This window comes from Pan troglodytes, chromosome 6, assembly GCF_028858775.2.
Source record: "Pan troglodytes isolate AG18354 chromosome 6, NHGRI_mPanTro3-v2.0_pri, whole genome shotgun sequence".
In the NCBI taxonomy this organism is placed as follows: domain Eukaryota; kingdom Metazoa; phylum Chordata; class Mammalia; order Primates; family Hominidae; genus Pan; species Pan troglodytes.
In genome coordinates, this window is record NC_072404.2 from 96,532,984 (window position 1) to 96,559,149 (window position 26,166).

Below are 26,166 nucleotides of genomic sequence, written 5' to 3' on the forward strand. Positions count from 1 at the left end.
AGACTGGCTTCTACAGGAGGTACAATATTTCAAGTGCAATACTGTTGGCACAAGACAGCATACCAACTGCAACATTAGGTTGTATTTCTGATTTGCTTAGCAAAGAGTGTGGAGTGTTCAGGAAGATTCTGGAGTAGATGCTTTTGTCCATGGCAATGGGGATGCAACACATGGCTGTTGGCACTCTTAGCACAAAGGAGGGTTTTGCCATAGCTGAGAACTTTGATTTTACACTCAGCATCAGGCAAAATCACATCTTCATCTTTTGAAAAAGCAAGACTTGGTTTTTAGCATGGAAAATCATATCTTAACAAGTAGATATGTACTCTGAATTTAGAGTTAATTGCTTGCTAAATTGAACAGAAAAACTTTTAGTTTACTGTAAGACTTAATTGAAAAACAGTGTTAATATTGCTTCCAGTTGTGGCATAGACAAGCATAACATTTCTAATTAAATATTCTTTCCTCCTGATGATTCCTATTTTTTTAAAAAATCTTTCCTAATTTGACTATCATTATGTTGTGTTTCAATTCTAAAACTTAATTGGCCTATCTATACAGATGTAATCCTAAATATTTTCTAAGCTAGAATTTTTGAGTGGCTATTTTGATATAAATTGACTTCAATTCATTTTGTTAAAGTGCAATGTCTTGTTCATGATTGTAGGTTCAAACTACACTTGGTATTAGTTTTATTTTATGGTGGTAAACCAAATCCTTCATGGCGCTGTTCACTTAGCTTCAGATAATAGAGGTATGTTGACATGAAAGCACATGAGCTGCTTAATGTTGGGTCATAGCATCATCACATCTGGAAGACACACTGAAGCCTAATGTTTAGCAATAAGACTGATAAAGTTTATCTGTCTAGATTGTAAAAATCCTCACAGCATCAGCCTAACTCTCATATTAATCATTCTAACTCACCACTTCTTTTTGTAGTCATCTGCCACTACATTTATCCCATTCCCTATTTATAGTTGTAACTATATAGTGATTACAGTATTCATCTAGATGATTCTTTCAGTACCTTAGCCTCTTATTCCTTTTGTTCTCCATTTATTACTCCCTTTACCACTCTTACCTATTACTGGAGTCCATTTGTGATCTATTTCAGAATTTCTGTTTTCCTACCGCTACTTCTGTCTTTCCAGCTCACTTCCTGTAGGACTCTAACTCTGTAGTCTTTTGCCTCACTGGGCCCCATTGATCCTGTTACGTTTTCATTGTTCCTTCTCTACTTGTATCCTTTCTTTCCTTTTTACCCTGTTTTACTTTTATGGTTAATCATTATAATCACTGTCTTGCATTCACCAAGTCCTTTTTTTTCTCTCACTTATTTGGTGAACTCATAACTGTCTAAATCTATCTTTGCCTGTTTATGTCTGTACCAGTGCAGCTAATTGAAAAGTATTAGAGAAAAATGGCACAAGCAGGCTGACTATTCTCACTCTAATTCCTGATCATTAACCTGAAGTGGGCTCATAATGCTGCCCACCAGTAACAACAGCTCTCTAGTGTTCTTTTTCCCACTCTGAGATGACTCTTTCATTTGTCCTGAAACTTGCAAATACCTTTTCCACCTTTTTACTCTGAGCTGATAACCCTATTCCCTCTTCACAAAGAAAATGGAAGTAACCAGAAAATAATTTCTACAAATTCCCACTACCACAAATACATACCTACCTGCATCTATGTCCATCCATATGTTTGTTGTCCTATCTTAGGCCTACCCTTCCATTTACTTAATTTCTTCCCCTTTACCTACTCAAGGACATTGTTCCAGTAATTATTTTGTTTCTTCTGTATCACCAGTTTTTCTTCTACTGAGTCATTCCCACAGTATCACAAACATACTGTTACTTTTCTTTAAAATAAAAAGTCCCTGGTCAGGCGTGGTGGCTCATGCCTATAATCCCAGCACTTTGTGGGGCAGAGGCGGGCAGTTTGCTTGAGCCCAGGGGTTTGAGACCAGCCTGGGCAACAAGGCAAAACTCTGTCTTTACAAAGAATACAAAAATTAGCTGGGTGTGGTGGTGCACGCCTGTAATCTCAGCTGCTAGGGAGGCTGAGGTGGGAGAATTGCTTGCGCCTGGGAGGTTGAGGCTGCAGTAAGCTGTGAGTGTGCCACAGCACTCTGGCCTGGGCAACAGAACAAGATCCTGTCAAAAAAATAAATAAAAAGTTCCTTTAGCTCACTTTTGGTTCTTACTCAATTTTCCTCCTTGTCTTTAGAGCAGAATACCTTGAAAATTGCCTATATTTGCCTTCATTTCCTTTCCTCATTTTTCCTTAAACTTACTCCAGTCAAGCTTTCACCCCTTAACTAAACTGTTTTTCCCAGCTCTCCAAAGACCTTCTTGTTGCCAAAGTCAATGGTCACCTTTTTAGTGTTTGCGTTACTTGATCTGTTGGCAACTTTTGACAATATTTATTACTCCCTCCTCCCTGAAACGTTTTCACTTGGCCTGTAGAAAACATTCCTCTGGTTTTCTATTTTTCTGTCCATTTCTTCTTAGTCTCCACTGCTGACTTTTCCATGTCACCAGAACCTCTAAATGTGGAGCACCACAGGACTAAGTCCTTAGACTGCTTCTTTGTTTTCTTTACTCACTTTTTAGGTGATCTCAGCTCAAGGTTTTAAATACTATCTGGTGTTAACTACCAGATATATTCCAGACCAGACTTCTCATTCTCTAAATATTTAGCAGTTGTCTCAAACGAATGTATTTAAAGCAGAGGTTCTGTAACTTCCTGAATCCTTACATTTGCTTCTTTTACAATCTTCTCCTACTAATTAGTAGCAGGTGTATTCTTCCAGTAGTTTTGATTTTTTTAAAAAAAATTTAACGTTATCCTTGGCTCTTCAGTCTCTTCCATCTCTTCTTTGTCTACAAATCATAGTGGCTCTGCCATCCAAAATACATTCACAATTTGAACTACCAGCCACTCTCACTTGCCTTCACCCTAGTCCAAGCCACTGACCTATCTTTTTTGCATTTGCCCTTCAGACTGTTTTTCTTATAGCAGCCAGAGTGAGCCTCTTAAAATAAAAGATTATATTATTCCTCTATTCAAAATCTTCCAGTCGTTTCCCACCTAAGAGTTAAAACCAAAACCTTTTGGCTTACAAGGGCCTACACAATCTCCTACTGTTCTTGTTTAGTCTGCTTTAGCTACACTGGCCTCCTTGCTATTCTCGTGAACACTCCAAGCATGACCTGTCTCAGAGCCTTTGCACTTGGCTCTCCTTGAAATGCTCTTCCTTGAGATACCTGTAAAACTAGCTTCCATCCTCACTTGTTCCAAGTCTTGGTCACTTTTCCTAGCCTCCTATATAAAATTTCAAATACTGTCCTCCACCCCAACACATTCCCTTTCCTGTTAGGTTTTTTCTCACTACTAATCACCATCCAACGTAGTATCTTGTCCATTTTGTGTCTTTCCCCACTAGAATACAGGCTCCATGAAGAAAGGATTTTTGTTTCCCTTGCTCACTGCTATATCCCCAGCACCCACAGCAATATCTACTATGAATTAGGTGCACATTAAGTATTATTAAGCAAATGAATGTATATATGTGAAGATGTATTAACAAGGAGTGTGTTAGGAAATTAGATGATCATGTTTTTTTTCCCATGGATATTTTTAGAATAATTAGAACTTGCCGTTATTATTCTGGAGATGAATGGTTCCTTTTCTTGAAGTTTCAGAAAATGATCAGAGCTTTGAGGTGACCATGACTGCGACCACAGAAGTAGCAGATGATGAGGTTACTGAGGGGACTGTGACACAGATACAGGTATAGTAAATCTTTTAACTGGCCTCAGGAGGATGATCCTTTACACATTGCTTAGCTAATAAAATGATGAGAAACCTCAGCCTCCCAAGTAGCGAGGACTACTGGCACATGCTACTGTGCCCAGGTTTAGCCCTTATTATGAAACAAATTACAAAGTTTTTTTGTTTTGATTACTGCCAAAGAGTTAATGAGTTATAATTTAATATTTAGCCTCTTGGTTTGTTATCACCACTTTAGTGAACAAAAAACTTTTCATAATAATTTCTAGTATTTGTTTAATAAGATTGACTTTAGACACAAAATGGACAAGATGTGAACTGAAAGTCAGCATAGTTAAAAACCCCCTCAGAAATAGTCTGTTTCTTACTGTGTCTTTGCTGTGAACCAGGTGCAGCTATTTTGACATAGTTTGGTAGTTAATGTACTGTGTCTCCTTCCAGTGATGAGACTAGCTTGAAAAACAATTAGAAACTATTATAAGTCCCTATGTATATAGTACTTTGTGGTTGCAAGAGGTCTTCAGTGGGCTGAATATTTTAATTTCTAAGCCTTATATATACATTATAGGCATGAAATCCTGCAACCAACTCATAAAAGCTTCATTTTAAAAGCAACAGCATACTAAATAAAGCTGAGTCAACTTAATAGATGCATAAAGTAGTGAAAAATGGGGGTAAAATACTCTAAGACTGATTAATATTTATATATCATATATAGATAGGTACCCTTCAAGGTACCTGAGTTTCCTGCTGTTGTACTCACTAAACTCATTTTATTGACAGTGTTGAATACTACTGCTACTGCTTAAGAATTATTTGCTCATTTGAGGGAAAATTTGAGCCCTAAGGCATTAAATGTTTGCCCCCAAATAGTGGTTAATCAGCATAACAGACTTATTCCTAAGGTTCATGGAATGGGCTCTGCTATATAGACATACTTTGGGAAATGGTGATTTGATTCTCATATCCAACTGATTAAGAGAAGATAATTTAAGAATATTTTCTACATTATAGTTCTTAAAAGTGAGTATTGTATGTATCAAGGTCTTTTGATAGCTCTCTGTTACACTCTTTACTGATGTATAACTCTAGGATCAAATCTTATAAAAATTGTGATCTTCAGAATATAAGAAGCCTTAGACACATATAGTCTGTCTCAATTCTTAGCTTTATACAGGTCCCTCTTGATTTCAAAAATCAAAAAGTATGACACATAAATAGAGGGCTATAAAACTTATTCACACTTGTTCCAGTGATTTCCAGCTTTTTGCCCATGGATTCAAAAACACTTTCATAAACACACTATATGTATTACCACCAGATATAAAAGTAAAGTAATAGGCAACAATAGAAATGTGGCTTTTCTCCTAATTGTACCTTGGTTGTCCACTGACAGCTTACCTCTTTCCAAGAGAGATGAGGACAACTTATCTCTTTCCAAGAGAGATGGGTTTCAATTTCTCTTTATATTAGAAGTTCAGTTTCTGTTTATTCAGGAAGTAGTAGTCCAGTCCTTCTTAGGATTTACCTTCAGCCGGTGACATTGCTTAGTCTTTTTTAGCCCAGAGACTGAATTGGGTTGAGTGGTCACTAAATACGTGACTCTTCCCTTATTCTGCTTATGATAGGCTAATACCTCATACGGTAGCACTGTTGCCAGGTCTTCCTCATTTACATTACGGTTCTCTTTAGGCCAGGGTCAACTCTGCCGAAGGCAGCTTTTTTCCCCTACAGGGTTTGTTAGATTAGATATGCTTGTAACTGAAAATACAGCTAGTGGTGGTTGCACAGAAGACTTAGCTGCATTAAGAATAAGTAGTACCATATAGTTCTTTGAGAGAAAGGTGCATTAATAAGGCTCTAGAGGTTGGCTAAAGCAAAGTTGTCAGAAAACAATAAGCGGACAGTGATTTTGCAATAATGACTTATGATTGTGCCTGTTAATATTTTAAGTTAAGAGATGACATTATTGATGATTTAGGCAGCAAGCTTATCTCTGAGGGCATTAACAAATCATAACACCCAACCCTAGGACTTCCATTTTCCTATCTAGAACAGATAATAACTGTATATTGTATATTGAGCTCATTTACATGTGTAAATATTTCAATTTCCCTGAATATTCTATGTTGATTTAAATACTTAATGGACTCTTGGCCCATTTTATATAAAACTGAAGCCAATAGTACATTTACTTGCTTAAATGAAGGTCATATTGTGTTAATGCATATAATTTTGTTTTCATACTGCCATAATAAAAACAGCAAGAAATATTTTTTTGTAAATTGGATATATTTTTACTATATCTAAAACAAGTGAATTCCATATGACTATATTTAAGTTTTATAATGCTTAGCATTACAAAGATGAATCCGGTTGGGCATTAAATCAAGCTGCCATTTTTTTGTTTTGTTTTGTTTTGTTTTGTTTTGTTTTACTTTTACCTTTTCAAGATTTTGCAGAATGAGCAACTAGATGAAATATCTCCCTTGGGTAACGAGGAAGTTTCAGCAGTTAGCCAAGCATGGTTTACAACTAAAGAAGATAAGGATTCTCTGACTAATAAAGGTAAGATACACTGTGAATTTTAGTGCCCAGTGAAAAAAAATGGAGATAGAAAGGGCTTATAGTCGTCAGGATTCTGAGTTGGACCTTCATCACTGGGATTGAGCAGTTAGAGTAATTGAGCTTTTCTAACTGAATTAAATTTGGCCCCAGATGACTTTGAATTAAGGTTATGAAACCACCATTTGTTTTTCAGTAATTAATTATTTCTCTCCTGATTTGAAGTAAATTTTGTCTTGTTAATTTTTGAACAAATGCATAGTGGTGGCATTTAAGACAATATAGTTATTGCTTATGAGAGTAGGAAGTCAAGCCTTTTCAAGGGTCTACTAACTGGTCTGATAAGCAGCTTAGAGGCTCAAGGTAACATAGTGTTTACAGTGTTGGCTATGCTCAAGCATAGCTGGGGAAGGTGCTACAAAAAAGTGAGGGTTGTGTCTGTGCCACTCTGAAGTACAGAAAGGAAGCAGAAAAACGTAAATAATTTTCAACCACTGTATAGTAAATACTTATTAAGAATACATTATTCACTTGATATTCAATATTTACCTTGCCCTAGAGTTTTTTGTATGTGTTCTTTTTGCCCATAAAATTTTCACTGGAGAAATTTTTCAAAAAGTTTTGAGCATGTTTGGCTTTTTTTATTTTTATAAGTTTCTTTTTAGCTGTTCTATATTGTTGAAAGGCTAAGAGAGGTAATATTTTTTTAAATCTTTTAATTACCATTGTCTTTTTTTAGTAGGGTCAAATAAATGTATTCTAGCATAAAAACCAGAAGTTACAAAAGCAAGTTTACCTAGAGACCTTTCAGATTTCAGAGGAATGAGAAATGAAATTAGCTAAATTTCATCCCCAAATATAATTTAATCACAAAGGAAATCTTTGGTGTTTTATTTCTTTCAAGGAGTAACATTTTTTATAACATTACTTGTTTTCTTTTAAAGGACATAAATGGAAGCAGGGGATGTGGTCCAAGGAAGAAATTGATATTTTGATGAACAATATTGAACGCTATCTTAAGGTATCTTATGGCATATTTTTATGTTTCACCAATTTGTTTATTGCCAGTTGCAAAAATATCAACACAGCATGTTGTGTGCACTTATTAGGAGCTTTTTACTTATTTTTGTAATGGATTTTTGTAATGGCTAACATGTAGCTGAATAATTCTAAAATACATTATTATAGTACAATAATATTTTGAATTCTCAGTTTAAAATAGCTTTACTGCTTTAGTTACCACCCTAAAGTTTAGATAAAATCTTAGTAGCCTCTCAACATTTTAAAGCCTTATCTTTTCAAGAAGCCTATAGAGTTTAATTTATTTTGTTTAAAGCTTAAGGTATGCATCTTTGTTTTGTTTTGTTTTGTTTTCGTTTTTTTTTTTGAGACAGTCTTGCTCTGTTGCCCAGGCTGGAGTACAGTGGCACAGTCTCAGCTCACTGCAACCTCCGTCTCTTGGGCTCCAGCTATATTCTCCTGCCTCAGCCTCCTGAGTAGCTGGGATTACAGGCATGCACCACCACGCCCGGCTAATTTTTATATTTTTAGTAGAGACGGGGTTTCACCATGTTGGCCAGGCTGGCCACAAACTGCTGACCTCAGGTGATCCACCCATCTCGGCCTCCCAAAGTGTTGGTATTACAGGCATGAGTCACCGCGCCCGGCCTAAGGTATGCATCTTTGAATGAATTTTTGATGTCATAGTAGTCCTTACCTTTTAAAAAAATCAAAAATTTAGTTTATTTTCTTATTCAGGTTTATTTCTTGTTAGCTTAGTACTCTTCATTAAATGTCTTTTGAACACAGTATTTTTAAGGCTTTAGATTGTGTTAAGGCATGGATTGCTTTAACAGTGTTTGCTTTTGAAGTCAGTGATCCATTTGGGCAGACTGGAAACAGGTGAAGAGTGTTAGAAAGCCTGGTATCATGTGAATGATACATGTGAATTCTGTACAAGATTACAGAAAGAAGAGTTTTTAGAGCAGTTATGGAAAATTTTGGTAGAGAAAGGATTTGAGCTGTCTTAAAGGATAGAACTTGGGCTAGAGTAGAACTTGAGGGAACTGCCTGAATACATGCCGAAGCAGCAAGAAATCAAAGATCAAAACCAACACACATTAAATTAACCCCTTTACCTTGAACTAAGATAAATAGCCTCTGGAAAACTGGGCTCCGAAGTCTATGCCAAAGAATTTGAACTTTATCCTATAAGAGATGAGAAGCATTAAAGGGCTTAAGAAAAGCTAGTAGTTTAGTTGAGTAAGAAATTGGTGGGGTAAATCTGTATTCTCAAGGAAATCTTTCTAGAGACTTGCTGGCCATCTCTGTAATGGAGTTAGATTCAAATAGTGTTATGTCTAAAATGTAGATCATTAGCATCATTTGAGGAAGGATGGTGTACAGTGTTTAACCATTCTCCTATCGTTTGATATATTGACTACTTACTCTTTTCCACTCTACACTAATGTAGAAACGCAGTGCTGTCTAGAAGGTCCACATTTTTAAGTTTAATTTTAACTGCAACTTTCCCAACCTAAGCTCTTTGAAATACAGAATTTTAAAACTCTAATTCTTCACTAATAAATGAGATCCTTCCACCATGTTTGTTGTTTTAAGAGAAACAGAAATACAGTGGCCATTGAAAATGAATCCAGAAGTGTATTTCAGTTGTCCTCTAGTCACATATGCTTTAGTTAAACCTGGAAAATGCTATTAGTTTAGATAAAGCAGTAATCAGTGCTAAGGAACACTGAACTTTGAGAATTAAGCTGGTTTCTTGTCTAGGGGATTGAAGTAGATGATCTCAAGGACCCTTCCAAGTTAGTGATTAATGGGCAGGAGTGTGAGTAGGATTTGAGACCTTTTAGAGGACTGTTTCAGTAGACCAACTGATTGTGGCAAAGGACTTAAACTACAGTGGTAGAAATAGAATTGGTAGGGAAAGGGCAGATAACCAAGTATCTGCAAGGATGCCTGAACTGAATGTTGGGAAAGAAGGGAAAGGAGTTAGAGCAACTTAAGAGTTTTTATTTTAGGTGATTGGGAGAATGATGATCAGATTGGCAGAAATAGGAAATGTCCAAAAGATTATTTTGGAAAAAGATGATTTGTTCAATTTTGGTTTTTGACCATAGCTTTTATTATGTGGTGCTCTTCTAAGACTTCTGTAGAGCTGGTTTTAAACTTCAGAGAATTCGAATTAATTGGGTGTCATATGTTTCATATTTGGGTTAAAAGGATAAATGCAAGTAACGTCTATAAGCAAGAAAAAGGGCAAGGAGTGTGGAGGCAGGAGAATCTTTCATCTCACTCTGTGGTCATCCTGCAATACAGTGTGCTTGCATGTAGTAGCTCAGTAAATATTTAGGTTTAATCATTGGCAAAATTGGAATTGCATAAGAAAGAATTTTAGAAACCATTCTAAAATATAGAAATTTTTTGCTGTGAAGTTTCATACATTCAAAAGTGTATAAAATGCATACACTGTGATTTCACCTGTTTTTGAAATTTATATAAATAGATTCATTCTCTGGATATTCTGTAACTCAGTATTATTTTAATATCCTTACCCATTTATTTAGGTGTATTTCATTGTGCAAATGTGCAAGTTACCCATTTCACAGTTAATGGTCATTTGGGTTCTTTTTAGTTTTTTGTTATTCATTTGTACCAATCTAGTGGGTGTTAATTATGGTTTTAATTTATTTCTCTGATAACATTTTGATATGCTTATTGGCTATTTGTGTTTCTTCTTTGAAATTCCTGTTTGTGTCTTTCACCAGTTTTTCTGTGGAGTTAACTTTTGTTTAACTTAGACTTTCTTAATGTATGCTGGGTACTAATGGTTTATTGGTCATTTGTATTACAGATACCTTGTCCCAATTTAGTGGCCTGTCTTTTCCTCCTCTTTAGGTGTCATTTGATGAGAAAAGATTTTTAACTGCAATATCAAATGTATCACCTTTTTTGTTTGTTTGTTTTGCATGCATGCTTGCTTGTTTAAGAAATCATTCCCCGCCTCAAGGGCATGAAGACATTCTCACATTATCTTGTAAAAGTTTTATAATTCTGCATTTCATTGCTGTAGGTGTGAGATATAATTTCAGTTGTATCTCTTTCTGTATAGATGTCTAATTCCTAATTTACAGTGTCCATTCTGTTCTAAATCAAGCTGCCACAAATTTGTTTCTAGGTTTTCTAACTTGTTTTTAGGTTCTGTTTGTTGATACTTGCACCAGTACAGCGCTGTCTTCAGAAATCCCAATATCTGATGGGGCAAGCCTCTTCATAAATATCTTGGCTGTTCTTGGCCCTTTGCTCTTTTGTTATAAATTTAGAATCAGCTTACAGAGAGTGAAACACTCAAATGGAGTTTTTATTGGATAGCATTGAATTTGTACATCAACTTGGGGGGAATTAATATCTTCACAGTATGTCATCTTCCTGTTTAAGAACATGGTATAACTTCATTTAGTTCCTCTTCAGTATCAAGTTTTATATTTTCCTCCATAAAGGACATTGATAACTTGCCTAAGTTCTGATGCTCTTAATTTTGACGCTGTGTGGGAACTTTTTAAAATGTTATGTAAACTGTGTAGAAACGCAAATAATTTTGGTTTTGTATCTAGCAACCTTGCTAAAATTAGTTCTTTTTTAAAGTAACATATTTTTTTCATAGATTTTTGGGTTTCTACATATATATCACAAGTGATTCATCTTTTCTATTCTTTATAATTTTGGTTTTTTTAAAAATCTGATTATCAGTGAATCCTAATTTGATAAGACTAATATGAATATTGAATTTTATGAATGTTTTTCCCACATCTGTTGAGATTTTACATTTTTTCCATAAATCTGCTGATGTGATTAATTACATTAATAATTTCCCTGAAATTAACACAAACTTGTATTCCTGGGATAAACTCACTTTTCTACGTGGACATACTAATGTTTTTATACATTGCTGGGTTCAATATGCTAAAATATTATTAGGATATCTATGTTAGTGAATGCGTTTGACCTGAAAATTCTTTTCTGAAACTGTCCTTCTCTGGTTTCACTATTAGGGTTATGCTAGCCTGATAAAATAAGCAAAGAAATGTACCCACTTTTTTTTTTTTTTTTTAACTTTTGATAGTTTAAGAACAGGATTATGTGTCTATTTGGTAGGATTTACCTATAATGTCATCTATGTCATGTGGGCCTAGTGTTTTTATTGTGAGAAGATTATTTAATAACTGATTAGATTTTCTTGATGGTCTGTGCCTATTTGATTTTCTGTCTCTTCCAGAGTCAGTTTTGGTAAGTTGATGTTTGATGTCTTCTAGGAATTGATTCATTTTACCAACATTTAAATTTATTACCATAAAATTGTTCATTTCTGTTAATGGTCTAATCTCTGCAGCATCTCTATTTAGGCCTCATTTTTCCATTTCTAGTACGGTTTGTGTCTTTTTTTAAAATTTTGGCAGAACTTTAATCATTTCAAGTTTTATTAATCTTAATGGATGTTTTCAAAGAACCAATTTCTAGATTAGTTTATCCTTTCTGTGCTTTGATTCTGGATTCCATTGATTTTGCTCTTGTGATTTTCTTCCTTCTGCTTTCTTTAGATCTATTTTTAACTTTTTATAATTTTAAAAGAGTTGATGGAAATTCAATTTATTGAATTTGATAGTTTATTCTTGGAACATTTAAGTGTCACTTTTGTATCTCTTGCAACATCTTAAAAGTTTATATTTGATTTATTAATGAATTAGTGATATATTATTTTTCTAAATGCCGTTGATGACCTTTAACATTAAAACAAATTTTAAAAGCATAGTATATCCATATGCATTTTATCAGAAATCCCTAAATCAAAGAAATGTAACCCATTTAGGCACGCGGAATAAAAGATGCTACAGAAATCATCTTTGAGATGTCAAAAGACGAAAGAAAAGATTTCTACAGGACTATAGCATGGGGTCTGAACCGGCCTTTGTTTGCAGTTTATAGAAGAGTGCTTCGCATGTATGATGACAGAAACCATGTGGGAAAGTATGAGAACTTGTAATGCTGCATGTTTTCATGTAATTAGGGGAAATATTTGAGGAACTGTCCATTTTTTTAAACAATAGAAATATGGTCAAGGTATTAATTGTTGTTAATATTTTTATCCTCCAGGTCCATGTTGTGAATATGGTGAAACCTTATTATTAAAGCCTCTTTTAGAAATTAGGATCTAATTCACTTTATATAGGTTAGATTTAAGACTTGGCTTACTTAATATGTCAAAGTGTGCTTTGTAGTAAAGTAACATAAAAAATACAGTACTGATTAAAGATTTAAGAAGTGTGAAAATAACTTGAAATTTATTGGTAACATTTTTCCTATTTATTTTTAGAATATAGCATTCCTAGGTCAGTGGCCTTTTTTTAAATCCAGAATGGAAAAGAACTACATTTCTGAAAACAATGTATGGATTTCTGTTTTAGATAGCATTTATGGGAAGGCATCATTAAGATTCTTCAAATGCAATGATTATATACCGTTACTGACATATTTTTAATTTCTCTTTGGAAATTTTAGGTGGCAGTAGTATGGCATATTAGATACTGCCGAGCTAATGTTGGAGCTCTTTCTCTAGCTCTTCAGCAGCCTGCTAATGAAAGTACATTTGAAAGCTGAAGAGGATTAAATTATGTTTTTGTGACAGTGGAAAAAGAGAAAAAATTTTAAATGGAGCATAAATGACTTGTTAGCAATTCATAAACTTTCCATGCATTACAAATGGTTACAAAGTGAGCAGCCTTTCATAATTATTAAATGGACATTTTTAAAAAGAACATTACATAGGCTGTATTGAGTACTTGCCTACTGTAATAAAGAGCAAGAGTATGTCAGATGTCCATACCTGGGTAAAGGAAATGAAGATAACCTTAATTTGTTCAGTGCTTTGAGGGAATTTTCTGTAGATTTTCTTTTTAGCTCTAGTTTACAATGTCACCCATAAGTTTTTTTGGAGTAGTTATGATTTGAGAGTGCCAAAATCTAAGTTTGAAATAAAGGAACTGTTAGACAGCATAGGAGCAAATGTATGTTTTAAATGTTGATTCTTTTTCTAGAGAAAATTATACAATCCTTACCTTTATTATAACTAAAAATATTTACTGTTTAAAAAAAAATAAAAATAGAAGCATTTATTTTCAACTTTTTTTTTTTTTTTTTTTTTTTTGAGACAGAGTCTGTGTTGCCCAGGCTGGAGTACAGTGGCATGATCTTGGCTCACTGCAACCTCTGCCTCGTGAGTTCAAGCTCTTCTCCTGCCTCAGCCACTCTAGTAGCTGGGATTACAGGCGCCTGCCACCAGCTAATTTTTCTGTTTTTGGTAGAGACGGGGTGTTTTGCCATGTTGGCCAGGCTGGTCTCGAACTCCTTGCCTCAAGTGATCCGCCTGCCTTGGCCTCCCAAAGTGCTGGGATTATAGGCGTGAGCCGCACCCTGCCTATTCTCAACTTTTATTAATCCACTTTAAAATGGGTTACTTTAAAAGTATTATATGCTAAGTGACTTAACATTCAGCTCCCTAAATGAAATTCTGATTTTTATTGAGGTTTTTAGCATTCATTGTTTTAATTGATTTTTTAAAAATTTCTCTGAATTTCTAGATATACACCTGAAGAAATTGAGAAGCTCAAGGAGTAAGTTTTAAAGTTTTTTTCATTAATTCTAATTTTTTATGTCTTACGTCCTTAAAAGTTTTACTTTGAAAATTTCAAGAGGTTTTTGGCAGACTGGTATAATTGAATTGTGCTATTAAGCATGATCGGCCTTAAAAAGATCGCATCAAATCCATTACTTGCACAAAATAACCATTTTCATAATGTATAATCTGGTCTCCTGATGCCATTCACCAGATGCTTCCTCAGACCACTAATAGGGGTTCCAGAAAAGATTAAGGGGCCATTTTTGGTAGCCTGAAGACTAAATTTGGGGCATTTATATACCAGGATCAAAACCAGGGTTGTGCTACATGGCTCGGTTTAGAATGGTGACTTGGCAAATGTTTCAGTGAATATCTGGGCTGACTCAACCTTGCAAAGGCTATTGAATCTCAGAAAGTAGAATTTTGCTTTATTGAGTTAGACCTTAAAGTATGGTTTAATGAATTGTATGGATCATGAAAAAATTTGAAGGTAGATTCTGTTCATAATGATAAAGACCTGTGAAACTTTAGATGTCTAAAGAAGAGTTTGTTGGGTATATGCTCAAAAGGGAAAGTCTGGGGCTTGCCTGGGAGATTGTGTCAGTAACCTGAGGGGAAATTGGTCTTTTTTGAACACATATCCAAGTTACTTATTTCTTCTCTGACCCAGGAAAAAGGCAATTGCTGCCTGTTTTTTTTTCACCCACAGACAACTGTGGACCCCAAAAAAAGGCCACACTTTCAAACTTTGGCTCTCAAAGTATTGCTGCCCACAACTTCCAAACCAGTCAAATGGGAAGAAGAAGAATGAAGAATAAATGATGAAATTAAAAGGGAGAAAACAATTGAACCAAATGCTGATTGGCAGACTCTTGTTTTAGGCTCCGGATAAAGCATGGCAATGACTGGGCAACAATAGGGGCGGCGCTAGGAAGAAGTGCATCTTCTGTCAAAGATCGGTGCCGACTGATGAAGGATACTTGCAACACAGGTACTGTGACTACTACTGGTAGCGTTTTCTTGTCACCACTTAAGCCTCCTGCCCCTTAGGATACTGCCTTTTCTTTGCTCTTGGGGAGTGATTTAGATCATTCACCTTAGTTCAGACTTTATTTTCTAGTCTTCCTTTTCCTTGAGCTTATTAGATATATCAAACTAATCTTTTACTTTGTTTTTGTATAAGGTAACATTGTCTTCAGGGACACAACATCACCTTAGTGTCAAGATGATTCAGATCTAACATGTTTCAGTTTTGTAACAATTTCAATACTTCCCCAGTTGAGAAAGTATTTTGAAGACATACATGCAGCAAGTAATTTTAATTTAGGCCCATCTAACTTTGAATTTACATTAGCAACAGCTAATCAGTGAGTGTTTATGAAAAACTTTAGTCACAGGTAAGTCCCAAATTAGGAAGAAGCTGTGTTCCAAAGATTTGTACATATTTTGCTTATTTTAAACTCAAAGTATATTTTTCCATAGAAAAAATTTATGATTGGTGTTTCAGTCCCCTGGCAAGACCACAAATGCCTCTTAATGCATGCAGATGTCCTGATCATACTGTTAAACCTAATCTTTGCGACCAACAACGTATTTAGGCTCTGCTATTAACTGTCATTTAACCTTTCTGAGCCTCACTTCCCTCTGTAAAGTAAAGAGATTAGAGTAGGTGGTCTCATAGTGCCCTTTTAGCCATAATGTTCTCTGAAGGATCCACAATCCATGCCCACTGTTTCAATTAAAAAAAAAAATTTCTGAAGTTTAGCTTTAGCTTCCAGGGCATATACATTTTGACCTTAACCCCCTGCTCTAAAAATGAAATCAGAATTCTTTCCTGCTTAACTACTGCACTATCACTGTTACCTGCAGGGCAATGAGAACATAAGTTCTACCAACTTTGTCATTCTGTGACATGGCTAGCTTAATGAAAGAAGCAGGGCTGTAAGCTTTAGATTTAGGATAGGATCTCAGAGTTTCATGTAAGATGCTGTGAGTACAGAACCCCTTTTGGTAACATAATTTGGAAGGACACAGTGGCATTTCCTGATTGCCAGCCTGAGGGATTGATTGATCTGCCTGCTTCCTTCTCATGTTGTGACATACAGCTGCTGATGAGGCCATGCCATGAAACAGCACAGTCTCAAAGTAGTCCCATCCTTTCACACCATGCTAGAATAGGAGAATAGGACTTTGTCTTGAATCCATCCACAGTATTCATAATTGTGCTTGGCATATAATGAAAATTCAATAAACATTTGCTAGATGAATGGAATCCCAAAGCAAGCACAGTCTTTTTGAAATTTTCTAGAGGTTTTTAGCTAGTAATAACAAAATGGAAACAGAGGTAAAGAAGATGAAAAAAAATGGCTTTTTTCCCTTTCTGTTTTTCTGCTCTAGCTCCATAAGAAAAAGACAGAGAGGAACATTTGGGGTTATCTATTAGTGGGTTTATGGGTTGAGAAAACACAGGAATAAAAGTAAATACTTGTATCAGACTTTACTAATATTTCATCACAGTAGCTTGGAGTTGGGATAGTGGGGAAACAAGATGGTAGAAACCTAGTTTTTACTAAAATAGGTTGAGCCCATTGGTGTAATTTCCCTTGTCCCTCATCATTCATTCCTATAAGTAATGGCCTCTTGAACTTACTTTTGCAGAGCAGGGAATCTTAGGTGACAGTAAGAAAAAAAGCATGCCATTTCTTGTCTGTCAGCCATTGATGAAGCTCTTCCCACTTCACTGTTTATAAAGGACTTAGTGTAACTTGAGAATACATTCTTCTTTGTAGTTATGTTTTGGGTGGTTTTTCTTTTCATAATTGGTCAGTGCTTTCCATTAGGATTCTTTATTTTCTTTTCTACTGAGACCCTTACTGGGCTAGTAAAATGAAACTGTCTTAGTGGGTATATATGGTTTTCCACCAGAGGGTCATTCAGAAACAAACTCTTAGTACTATTGCTTACTTCCTATCAGTCCTTGTAAATACAGGGCTGAATCAGATTTGTAAAAGAAGTTAGCAGTGGTAGTCTGGATGATTTCCTTCTTTCAGGGAAGTGGACAGAAGAAGAAGAAAAGAGACTTGCAGAAGTGGTTCATGAGTTGACAAGCACTGAGCCAGGTGACATAGTCACACAGGGTGTGTCTTGGGCAGCTGTGGCTGAACGAGTGGGTACCCGCTCAGAAAAGCAATGTCGTTCTAAATGGCTCAACTACCTGAATTGGAAACAGAGTGGGGGTACTGAATGGACCAAGGAAGATGAAATCAATCTCATCCTCAGGTTTGTGTCCTGAATCTTGTAATGACAAAAGCCACTTAATTTCTGTGGATGTCTTGATAGACTTTCCTCTTTTGGTTTTCCTAGATGCCTAGTGTCTGAAAAGTATCCTTTCCATAGAGCACTACTGTTTAAGATCTTAAGTACTTCATATTGAGCTCTTTTTTTGTGTTGTGTTTGTTCCTTTTTTTTTTTAGTGGGTTTAGTGCTCATGCAAAGTACCAGATTGAAGGCGTGGAGACTGAAGTCCTCTGTATATCCACAGAACAGGTATGGCACAGGCAGCGGCAGTGTAGCTTTTCCACTGTCCCACCAATGTGCCTCAGTCCTAGCCTAGGGGGAACACGTTTAGGATAAGAGGGCTGTTCAGTCTCCATGCCCTTCAATCCTTGGCTACTGTGCTAAGATTGCCAAGAAGGGGGCCCAGTCTGTAGTTACCTCCACACCTCCAAAGTAGACCAAATCAAACACATCCATTTCATACAAATTCGAAAAAGCTTTAAGATATCATAATCCCAGCTTATTTTTTTAAGTAGCTGGTTTAACCATTAAGATTTATTAACTAAAATGGGCAAAAATACTAGCAAGAAATTATTTAAGACCCTGAAGTAATAGAGACTGTCACCATGGCTACTCCCTACCAAAAATCAAATCGTCACAACAAGCTAGAAAACAAACAGATTTTTTTAAACCTCAAATTTTGTTGTACTATTGTGTTGTTTTTTGATTGCAGCTATTGCTTTTGTGTTATTTTGTTTTGGATTTTTTTTTTCAACTAATCTTTATAAATAGCTCATTTCTAAATATTTTTGCTTAACAATGGAAACGCTCAGATCCAGGAAATAAATGACTTAGTAAATGCCACACTATGAAACATTGCATATATACAACTAAATCTGTTCTTATTCTAACCTTTAGCATACTCCTTTCCCTTCACAGTGCCTCATCTGGCTCTAACCATTTGTAGTTTAGCCCATTGGTTGTACCTTTAATTAAAAGTGGTTGCTGTTGGTATTTCTTAGCTGTTAGCTCTGAAAGCAGATCTGCACTCCTGGAATCCTTTCCCGTGTAACTTAACAATAGCATCTCATTGGCATAACCTGCCATTCCCTTTATTTGCCAGTGCAATTACCTGTAGGCAGAGGAGGGGTTCTTATAGAGAAATTAATTTAATGTCTAACGATGCTTATTTTGTAACTGTAGGATAGCAGAACTTGATGTAGCTGATGAAAACGACATTAACTGGGATCTGTTAGCTGAGGGATGGAGTAGTGTCCGTTCACCACAATGGCTACGAAGTAAATGGTGGACCATCAAAAGGCAAATTGCAAACCATAAGGATGTTTCGTTCCCTGGTAATGTATTACTTACTTTTTAAGCTCCTCCCCTTTTCTTACCATATTTACTCCTTAGGAGTGAGAGGTTAGAAGTTCTTTGCCCCAGCTAGAGATATCATAGCAGATTTCTACTTACACAACTTCCCTGTTTCTCTCAGTAATTGTTTTCTTCCCCAGAGAAGAGTTAATACTGTTTGTAATTCCTAAAGCCCCTAAAATGAAAATGTACACACTTATTCTTGTTCTTCTACGTAAACTATCAGGAGGAAATAAAATCATGCCACATAACGATTTAATTTTTATGTTTTTAGAGACAGGGTCTAGCTTGGTTGTCCAGGCCGACATGCAGTGGTGTGATCATAGCTCACTGTAACCTTAAACCTGTCGGCTCAAGTGATTCTCCCACCTCAGTCTCCTGAATAGCTCGGACTACAGGCACACACCATGTCCAGCTATTTTTTTTCGTAGAGATGAGGTCTTGCCATGTTACCCAGGTTGGTCTCCAACTCCTGGGCTCAAGTGATCTTCCCAGCTTGGCTTCCCAATGTGCTGGGATTACCTGCATGAGCCAGCATAGCTGGCCACTCATAACCTTTCAGTCAACAACAGATGTCATACATAGTATTGGTCTCACAGTATTAAAATACTGTATTTTTACTTTTTTTCTGTTTAGATACACAAATATTTACCATTGTGTTACAGTTGCCTACAGTATTTGGTACAGTAACATGCTGTGTAAGGGTTTGTAGCCTAGGAGCAATAGACTATATAGATCATCTAGCCTACGTGTGTAGTAGGCTGTACCATCTAGGTTTGTGTAAGTACACTGTGATGATCCCATGACAGAATCACCTGATGGCTCATTTCTCAGAACATATCCCCATCCTTAAGTGATTGATGACTATATTTTTATTTTGTACAAAGATGTACTTCTGAAAACCTAAGTTTAAGTCAACTTTTGTGAGTTGTATAATTTCAAATATCTTAGCTAGGTGTGTTAGAGAAATTCTGTGATAATTTTGTAGAACAAAGGCTCTGTAATTTTCTAATTTTATTAATTATATAAATCTAGAGATCTTAAGTTGGGTTTGCTTAAAGTGAAGCATACTTTTTGTTGCCTGTTTTGCATTTAGGTATTAAACTGAGTTGTACAGTCTGTTTAATTTAGGTTACTAAATTTATTCCCCTTATTATAGCACTCTTAACTTCCATTGTTCCAAAGGAAAATTTAATGCTGAGGAACTTTGCCTTGATGAAAATGTGGTTTTTTAAAATACCCAGGTATAGGCCAGGTGTGGTGGCTTATGCCTATAATCCAGTACTGTGGGAGGCCAAGGCAGGAGGATCACTTGACGCTAGGAGTTTGAGACCAGCCTGGGCAACATAGCAAGACCCCATTACTACAGAAAAAATAAAAACCAATTAGCCAGGCATGGTGAGCATGTGCTTGTAGTCCCAGCTATTGGGGAGCAAGAGCCTGAGGCAGGAGGATGGCTTGAGTCCAGGGGTTCGAGGCTGCAGTGAGCTATGATCATGCCACTCCAGCCTGAGCAACAGAGCAAGACCTTGTCTAAAAATAAAATTAAATTAAAAAATCCAGTTAGAGAGGATAAGCGTATTTTACGAATAAAGCAAAGCAAAGTCTAGAATTGGCTTCCCTGTGCAAGAATACCATATTACTGTTTGGAAAAGATAAGTTGCTACCTCTAGACCAACAGTCAAGGGCCCTTCAGCCCTGGCGGAGAAAACATACACTATTCGTTTAAAAAATGAAAATAAGCTGTTTAGCATTGCCAGTATTCTTCCTAAATAATAATTCTATCAAGACACCCTAGAATAGAAAATGTCCTGTTTCCATGTTCTTTGTAATGTCTACCTTTTTTTAACACTATAAATCTTAGATGGCAAGAATAACAATATTAAGAATTAAAATTTGTTACAATGTTTATAAAAATCTCAGGATATGTTGTTTTTTAAAATATCTTATTTTTATAAGCTCTCACATCCAGTATGCAGTTATTTATTCCAAATACTTTCCCTCCTTACCTCCCCCCACCTCCCTTGCTGCTTAGATGGTGGTCTGTCGGAGAATCAATGTTCTTTTTGTCTACCCATCTCCCTTCAGTCTTAATAAAAGGTCTTAAACAGTTACATGAGAACCAAAAAAACAACCCAACGCTTTTGGAGAATAAATCAGGATCTGGAGTTCCAAACAGTAATACCAATTCCAGTGTGCAGCATGTTCAGATAAGAGTTGCCCGCTTGGAAGATAATACAGCCATCTCTTCTAGCCCCATGGCAGCATTGCAGATTCCAGTCCAGATCACCCATGTTTGTAAGTGTTTGATCTTCAAGATTCCTTGCTGTTTGATCTGTATGATTTGGTTAATGGCTCTGATGTCTTTTGGTTTTCTAGAATGTTAATAGAAATTTACCCAAGTCGGTGAACTGAAGGACATCTAAGATATTTTGTTTAGTTCAGTTAATATTTGCACACAGAATGAATGTGTGACAGGAAGGATGTATAAGCAGTTGCCCAACCATTATAAACCATTTGAAACCATCTTAATTTCTAGATTTTGTAATTAATGACTTAATAGAAATTATTAAAAATAGAAATTAGAATGAATGATAGAAAACTACCTAAAAAGCAGTCAATCAAGCAAAGAAATAGAATTCACCAACTGGTATGTCGTGTAGTAATTTCACTAGAAGACATATCAATTGGGGATTGATTTGAGGTCGTTTGGTAAAGAAATGAGTTTTGGCAAGGTTAAGAATGATTTTCTTCAGGGAGTAAAGGGCCAGTTTCCTATTGGGAACTGTGTTTGGACAGTTTTATGCTTAATGAGATTATGGGAACCCAGCCATTGTTAGAGTGAGAACTTTTTTTTTCTTTAGGTATAAGTCAAATTGATCTTTATCCCTTCCCGTCAGTCTTGAATTATAGTGACAAAAAAAGGAATGAGGATGAAATTCTCAGAACCATATTCTTCCTTGTTTTTGGTCTACATATGCTACCTGCATTTGAAAAGATAACCCAAGAGTATTCCAATCACTATGTTAGTCTCAACCAGGTGATTATTGGCATTTTGAGCGACAGGTTTTTGCAGACTGTCCTTTACATTGCAGGATATTCAGTGTCCTTTGATCTTGCCCACAGAATATTAGTAGTACATGCCAGTCATTATGAGAAACAGAAACACCCTGCATGTTTCCAAATATACCATTATGATTCCCTGGTTGAGAATCGCAGAACCACATATTGGTGTTTAACACCATATATCCATGTACATTGACTGTCAGAGTTACTTTAGAGACATTTAAACTAACCATACCTCTTATTCTTAAAATCCTAATCTGAATTTGGTTATCTTTCTACCAGTGTAATCAACAATGAAGGATTTCTTTTCGTTTTTGTTACAGTCTGAGGATTGCAAAGCAACTGAAATTACTAGTCCAAGTAAATATGAGAGTTGCTATTGGTTATAAATTGATTGGGCATGTTAGTTTTTCTTGGCTATTGAGTTGACAGTACCCATTGGGAAGACAAACATTTTATAAATGATACCTTAATATTGATAGCATCATTTTAAATAGTATTTAGAATTTTCCCTCTTACAGCAAGAAAAATGAATATAGTTAAGTGTTCTACAATCCACCTATTACCTGTAGCATTCTAACTAAAATCTCTTTTCGTTTTTTAGGTTAGGGAACAGGGATCAGCAAATTTCTTTATGTAATGAGCCAGATAGTAAATATTTTAGGGTTTGCAGGCCACATAGGTTTCTGAGGGATAGTCTTTGTTTAGCTTTTAAACAACCCTTTGAAAATGTAAAAACCATATTGGCCTTAAGCTACATTTGTCCCTGACAGTAGTTTGCTAACCTTGATTTAGTTTTATCTGGAATCACTTCAAATTATTATAGCTGTGATCTTATGGATCCATCAAACAGTAAGATGAATAATACAAATCAAGTGCATTTCTCTTGGTAAGGGCATTAGATTCCTTTTAAATAGCTGAGAATTGTAGTCAGAATTTAATAAAGTATAATAAACATTACACAGTAAAAGTTCCAAATCATATTTCACATAATTTACCTATAGGTATGACTGCAAGCGCCAAAAAAGATGACATTTCTAGCATGTTCTATTTAACCTTGAGCAGACGTTGATAAAGTCTGATCCTCAGTTGACACACATGTAAAGACATTATACTGTCTGATCTTTATTCAGTCCCCAAATGTGGTCTTCGGAAATAATGCTCTCTTAACATTTATTTGTGTTTACAAGCACTTTTGATCCTCACAGCTGTATGAGGTAGGCAGGACAGGTAAAAAAAAAATATCTGAACGTTAGTTTATAAAGTAAGTTATTTACCCAGGTTTTATACTGCTAGGAAGTGATTAAAACCTAGTATTTTTGGACTACCAGTCCAGACATCCATACTGCTTACCCATATGTACAAGAAAACTAGTTTTTACCAAGTTCCTGTCTTTTTGCAGGTTGGTCTTAGTGTGTTCCTCTTTACTTCCTACCGTTAGAAACATTTAATCATGTATACCAAGGGTTAGCAAACCTTTTCTATAAAGGAACAGATATAGTAAATATTTTAGGCTTATGGGCCTTCTGGTGTCTGTCACAGGTACTCAACTCTGTTGTAGTGCTAAAGTAACCACAGAAAATATATAAACCAGTAGGTGTGGCTGTGTTCCAATAAACTTTATTTACAAAAACTGGCAATGGGCTGGATTTGTGGGCCATAGTTAGCCCACCCCCGCACTATATGTCATGCAAGACAAATTCATTAGATTCCTTATCTAAGAAATGTAAATGACTTCAGGTCTCCAGGCAAATTATTCAATATTAAATTGCCTTTATGATAATTGAGTACACTAGAGAAACTTAAATTTACAAAACATTTATTGTTGTCCTTATTCTTACCACAGCTTCAGCAGACTCTCCTGCTACCGTTGACTCAGAAACAATAACACTAAACAGTGGAACACTACAGACATTTGAGATTCTTCCCGTGAGTAACGCTTCATATATATTGGCCATTTTTATGCATGAGAAAGATCAGTTGGTATCACTTTTGTGTTTCATTTGCTTATGATTCATAAAAGTCTGAGGCCAAATGAATGGTAGACTAAATCAGACTTCCACTTTTATAATTTTAATCAGCTTTTCTCTCATCTGTATATAAACCAAAATGTTATCTATATGAAAATGACAGTGCTAATGAGTATATACATACTGTGGATTTGTACTGAGTTATAATTTATAACCAAAAAGTTCATATTGGTTATTTGAGAAAGTTTGTGGACAAACTAATCATGAGCAATTTAACAACATTCATTCAGTAAACACTGTACTAGCCACTGGGGATACAAAATGTAAAAGTCCCAGTGCTAAGTGGTTTAGCTGCTTTGGAAATGTGTTGTGGCTCCTGAAGAGGTTAAGCACAGTTACCAAAGGATCCACCTAAGAGAAATGAAAATATCTGTCCAATAAAAACTTGTACATGAATGTTCATGGCATTAAACAACCAAAATGTCTAGCAACAGAAAAATGGATAAAATGTGCTATTGCCATGCAAATATTACTCAGCAATGAAATACTGAAACATGGTACAACATTGATGAACCTTGAAAAATAGGCTAAGTGAAAGAAACCAGACAACACAAAATATCACATAGTACTTGGCTCCCATTTATTTGAAATGTCCAAAATAGGCAAATTTGTAGACAAAAAGTAGATCAGTGGTTTCCTGCAGCTGAAGTGTAGGTTGAAAGTGGAGCATGACTGAATGCCCTTTCTAAAACAAGTAAACCTATAATTCATATTTCCTTAAGAAAATAAAAATTTTATTAAATCAAGATTTAATTTACCATGAAGAACACAGAGTTATTAGTGCAAGACTTTATTCATCCTCTCCCCAGCCAAATCCCAAGAGGATGGCCACCTTTGGAACTTTTTACTGGCAGCTTACTTAACCTAAGTCAGTCTCCTAATCCAGTGGTCTTTGAAATGGGGATGTATAAGACAACCATTTGACACAGGTAGAAAACTTTTACTTTTTTAAGCCCATTCCCCTGGTAAACAATATATGTACACACCTATATATTTGAGGTATGTGTTCAGGTTTTTACTTATGGGGTCACAATATTTAGGCTTTCCCTTAATTTATTAACAGGATAATAATAGTACTCCAGCTTCAAAAAATTGTGAAAATTAAATGTTAAGTATATTAAATAAAACACATATAATATATACGTGTACATATAAAGTATTTAAAATAAAGCCTCACATTTGTGATTAATATATGCTACCTTTAGGAAAATGATTTAACCTTTATGGAAAGGAAAAGAAATTGAGTCCTCACAGAGTTCCAGGCACTTTCATAATCATTTCTAATCCCAAACACTTTCCATGAGAAGTAGTTACTGTCTCCACTTTAGCAATAAGGAAACCTATATTTGGGGATTTAGTACCCAGGAGAGTTGTTTTAGCTAAGTACACAAGACTGAAAAACAGGCTACATGATTTTAAATCCCAGACCTATTTTAGAGTGTAAATACTTTTTTAGAATATTAAGATAAACCTAAATCAAATTTTTTATATAGAAGCTTATGGTCGTGAAAAGTTTATTGGTCAATTTTATTATACTTCCTTTAAAAATTCAAAAGAAAATGTGTTATTTAATAGTTAACCAGCTTTTTCAGATAAACATCTTTCTCCTTCAGCAGAACATTGCTAATTACTATTTCTGTACCCTGTCCCTTTCTGTAAAAAATTTCCCAAAATTATACCGTGAAAAAGTGTTCAAGTAAACACTGCTGTTGTGCCTTTTTTTTTTAAAACTGGGGGCCTGCCAGTTTTTACGTGCTACAAAGAAGGAAAAAGAGGGGTGATTGGGCGTTGTGGGTTACTGCACTGGAAACAGTGGCTCATACAACTGTCTTGGTGCCCTGAAACAAATAGCTGAGACCAGACCATAGAAATACACAGGAGCAAAGAGCAGCCTCTTAAACCTTCAGGCTAGGTAATGACTTGAGACGATTATGCCCTACATTGTATTACTTGTTCGCACCTTCACAATGGGTAAGTACATTTGTGTCTAGTAAACTAAACTCAGTCCGTTTTTGTGTATAAAAGTAGACTTAATCATTGTTAAACTATCTTTTCCTTTTTCCTTTAGTCTTTCCATCTACAGCCCACTGGCACTCCAGGCACCTACCTACTTCAAACAAGCTCAAGCCAAGGCCTTCCCCTAACTCTGACTGCTAGTCCCACAGTAACCCTGACAGCTGCTGCTCCTGCTTCTCCTGAACAGATTATTGTTCATGCTTTATCCGTATGTTACATAAATTACTTGATTTTTGAGTACCTGTTATAGACCAGGATTAGTTGATAAGGACCAAAATAGAAGGTAGTTATCTAAACAGTTCTTCCTACTGCTGCTGTTCCAGGCACAGTGTTACACACCATCACTCT

At 35.6% G+C, this 26,166-nt stretch overlaps 1 protein-coding gene across 15 annotated transcripts in view; it reads left to right on the top strand.

Moving 5' to 3' along the window:
- Positions 1–26,166, top strand: part of DMTF1 (cyclin D binding myb like transcription factor 1) — a 43,870-nt gene that overhangs the window by 14,874 nt on the left and 2,830 nt on the right. For 13 of the 15 annotated variants that reach the window (XM_016945079.4, XM_016945078.4, XM_063814641.1 and 10 more), the window contains 11 exons: positions 3,708–3,802; positions 6,255–6,369; positions 7,311–7,387; positions 12,251–12,408; positions 14,019–14,051; positions 14,938–15,047; positions 17,107–17,335; positions 18,536–18,687; positions 20,795–21,004; positions 23,619–23,701; positions 25,871–26,026. In XM_016945079.4, the coding sequence (XP_016800568.3) occupies positions 3,708–3,802; positions 6,255–6,369; positions 7,311–7,387; positions 12,251–12,408; positions 14,019–14,051; positions 14,938–15,047; positions 17,107–17,335; positions 18,536–18,687; positions 20,795–21,004; positions 23,619–23,701; positions 25,871–26,026 (1,418 nt within the window). Of the gene's footprint in view, positions 1–3,652; positions 3,803–6,254; positions 6,370–7,310; positions 7,388–7,880; positions 8,040–12,250; positions 12,409–14,018; positions 14,052–14,937; positions 15,048–17,106; positions 17,336–18,535; positions 18,688–20,794; positions 21,005–23,618; positions 23,702–25,870; positions 26,027–26,166 lie in introns of those variants that run through there. The other 2 variants (XM_016945085.4, XM_063814644.1) reach the window with 2 other exon arrangements.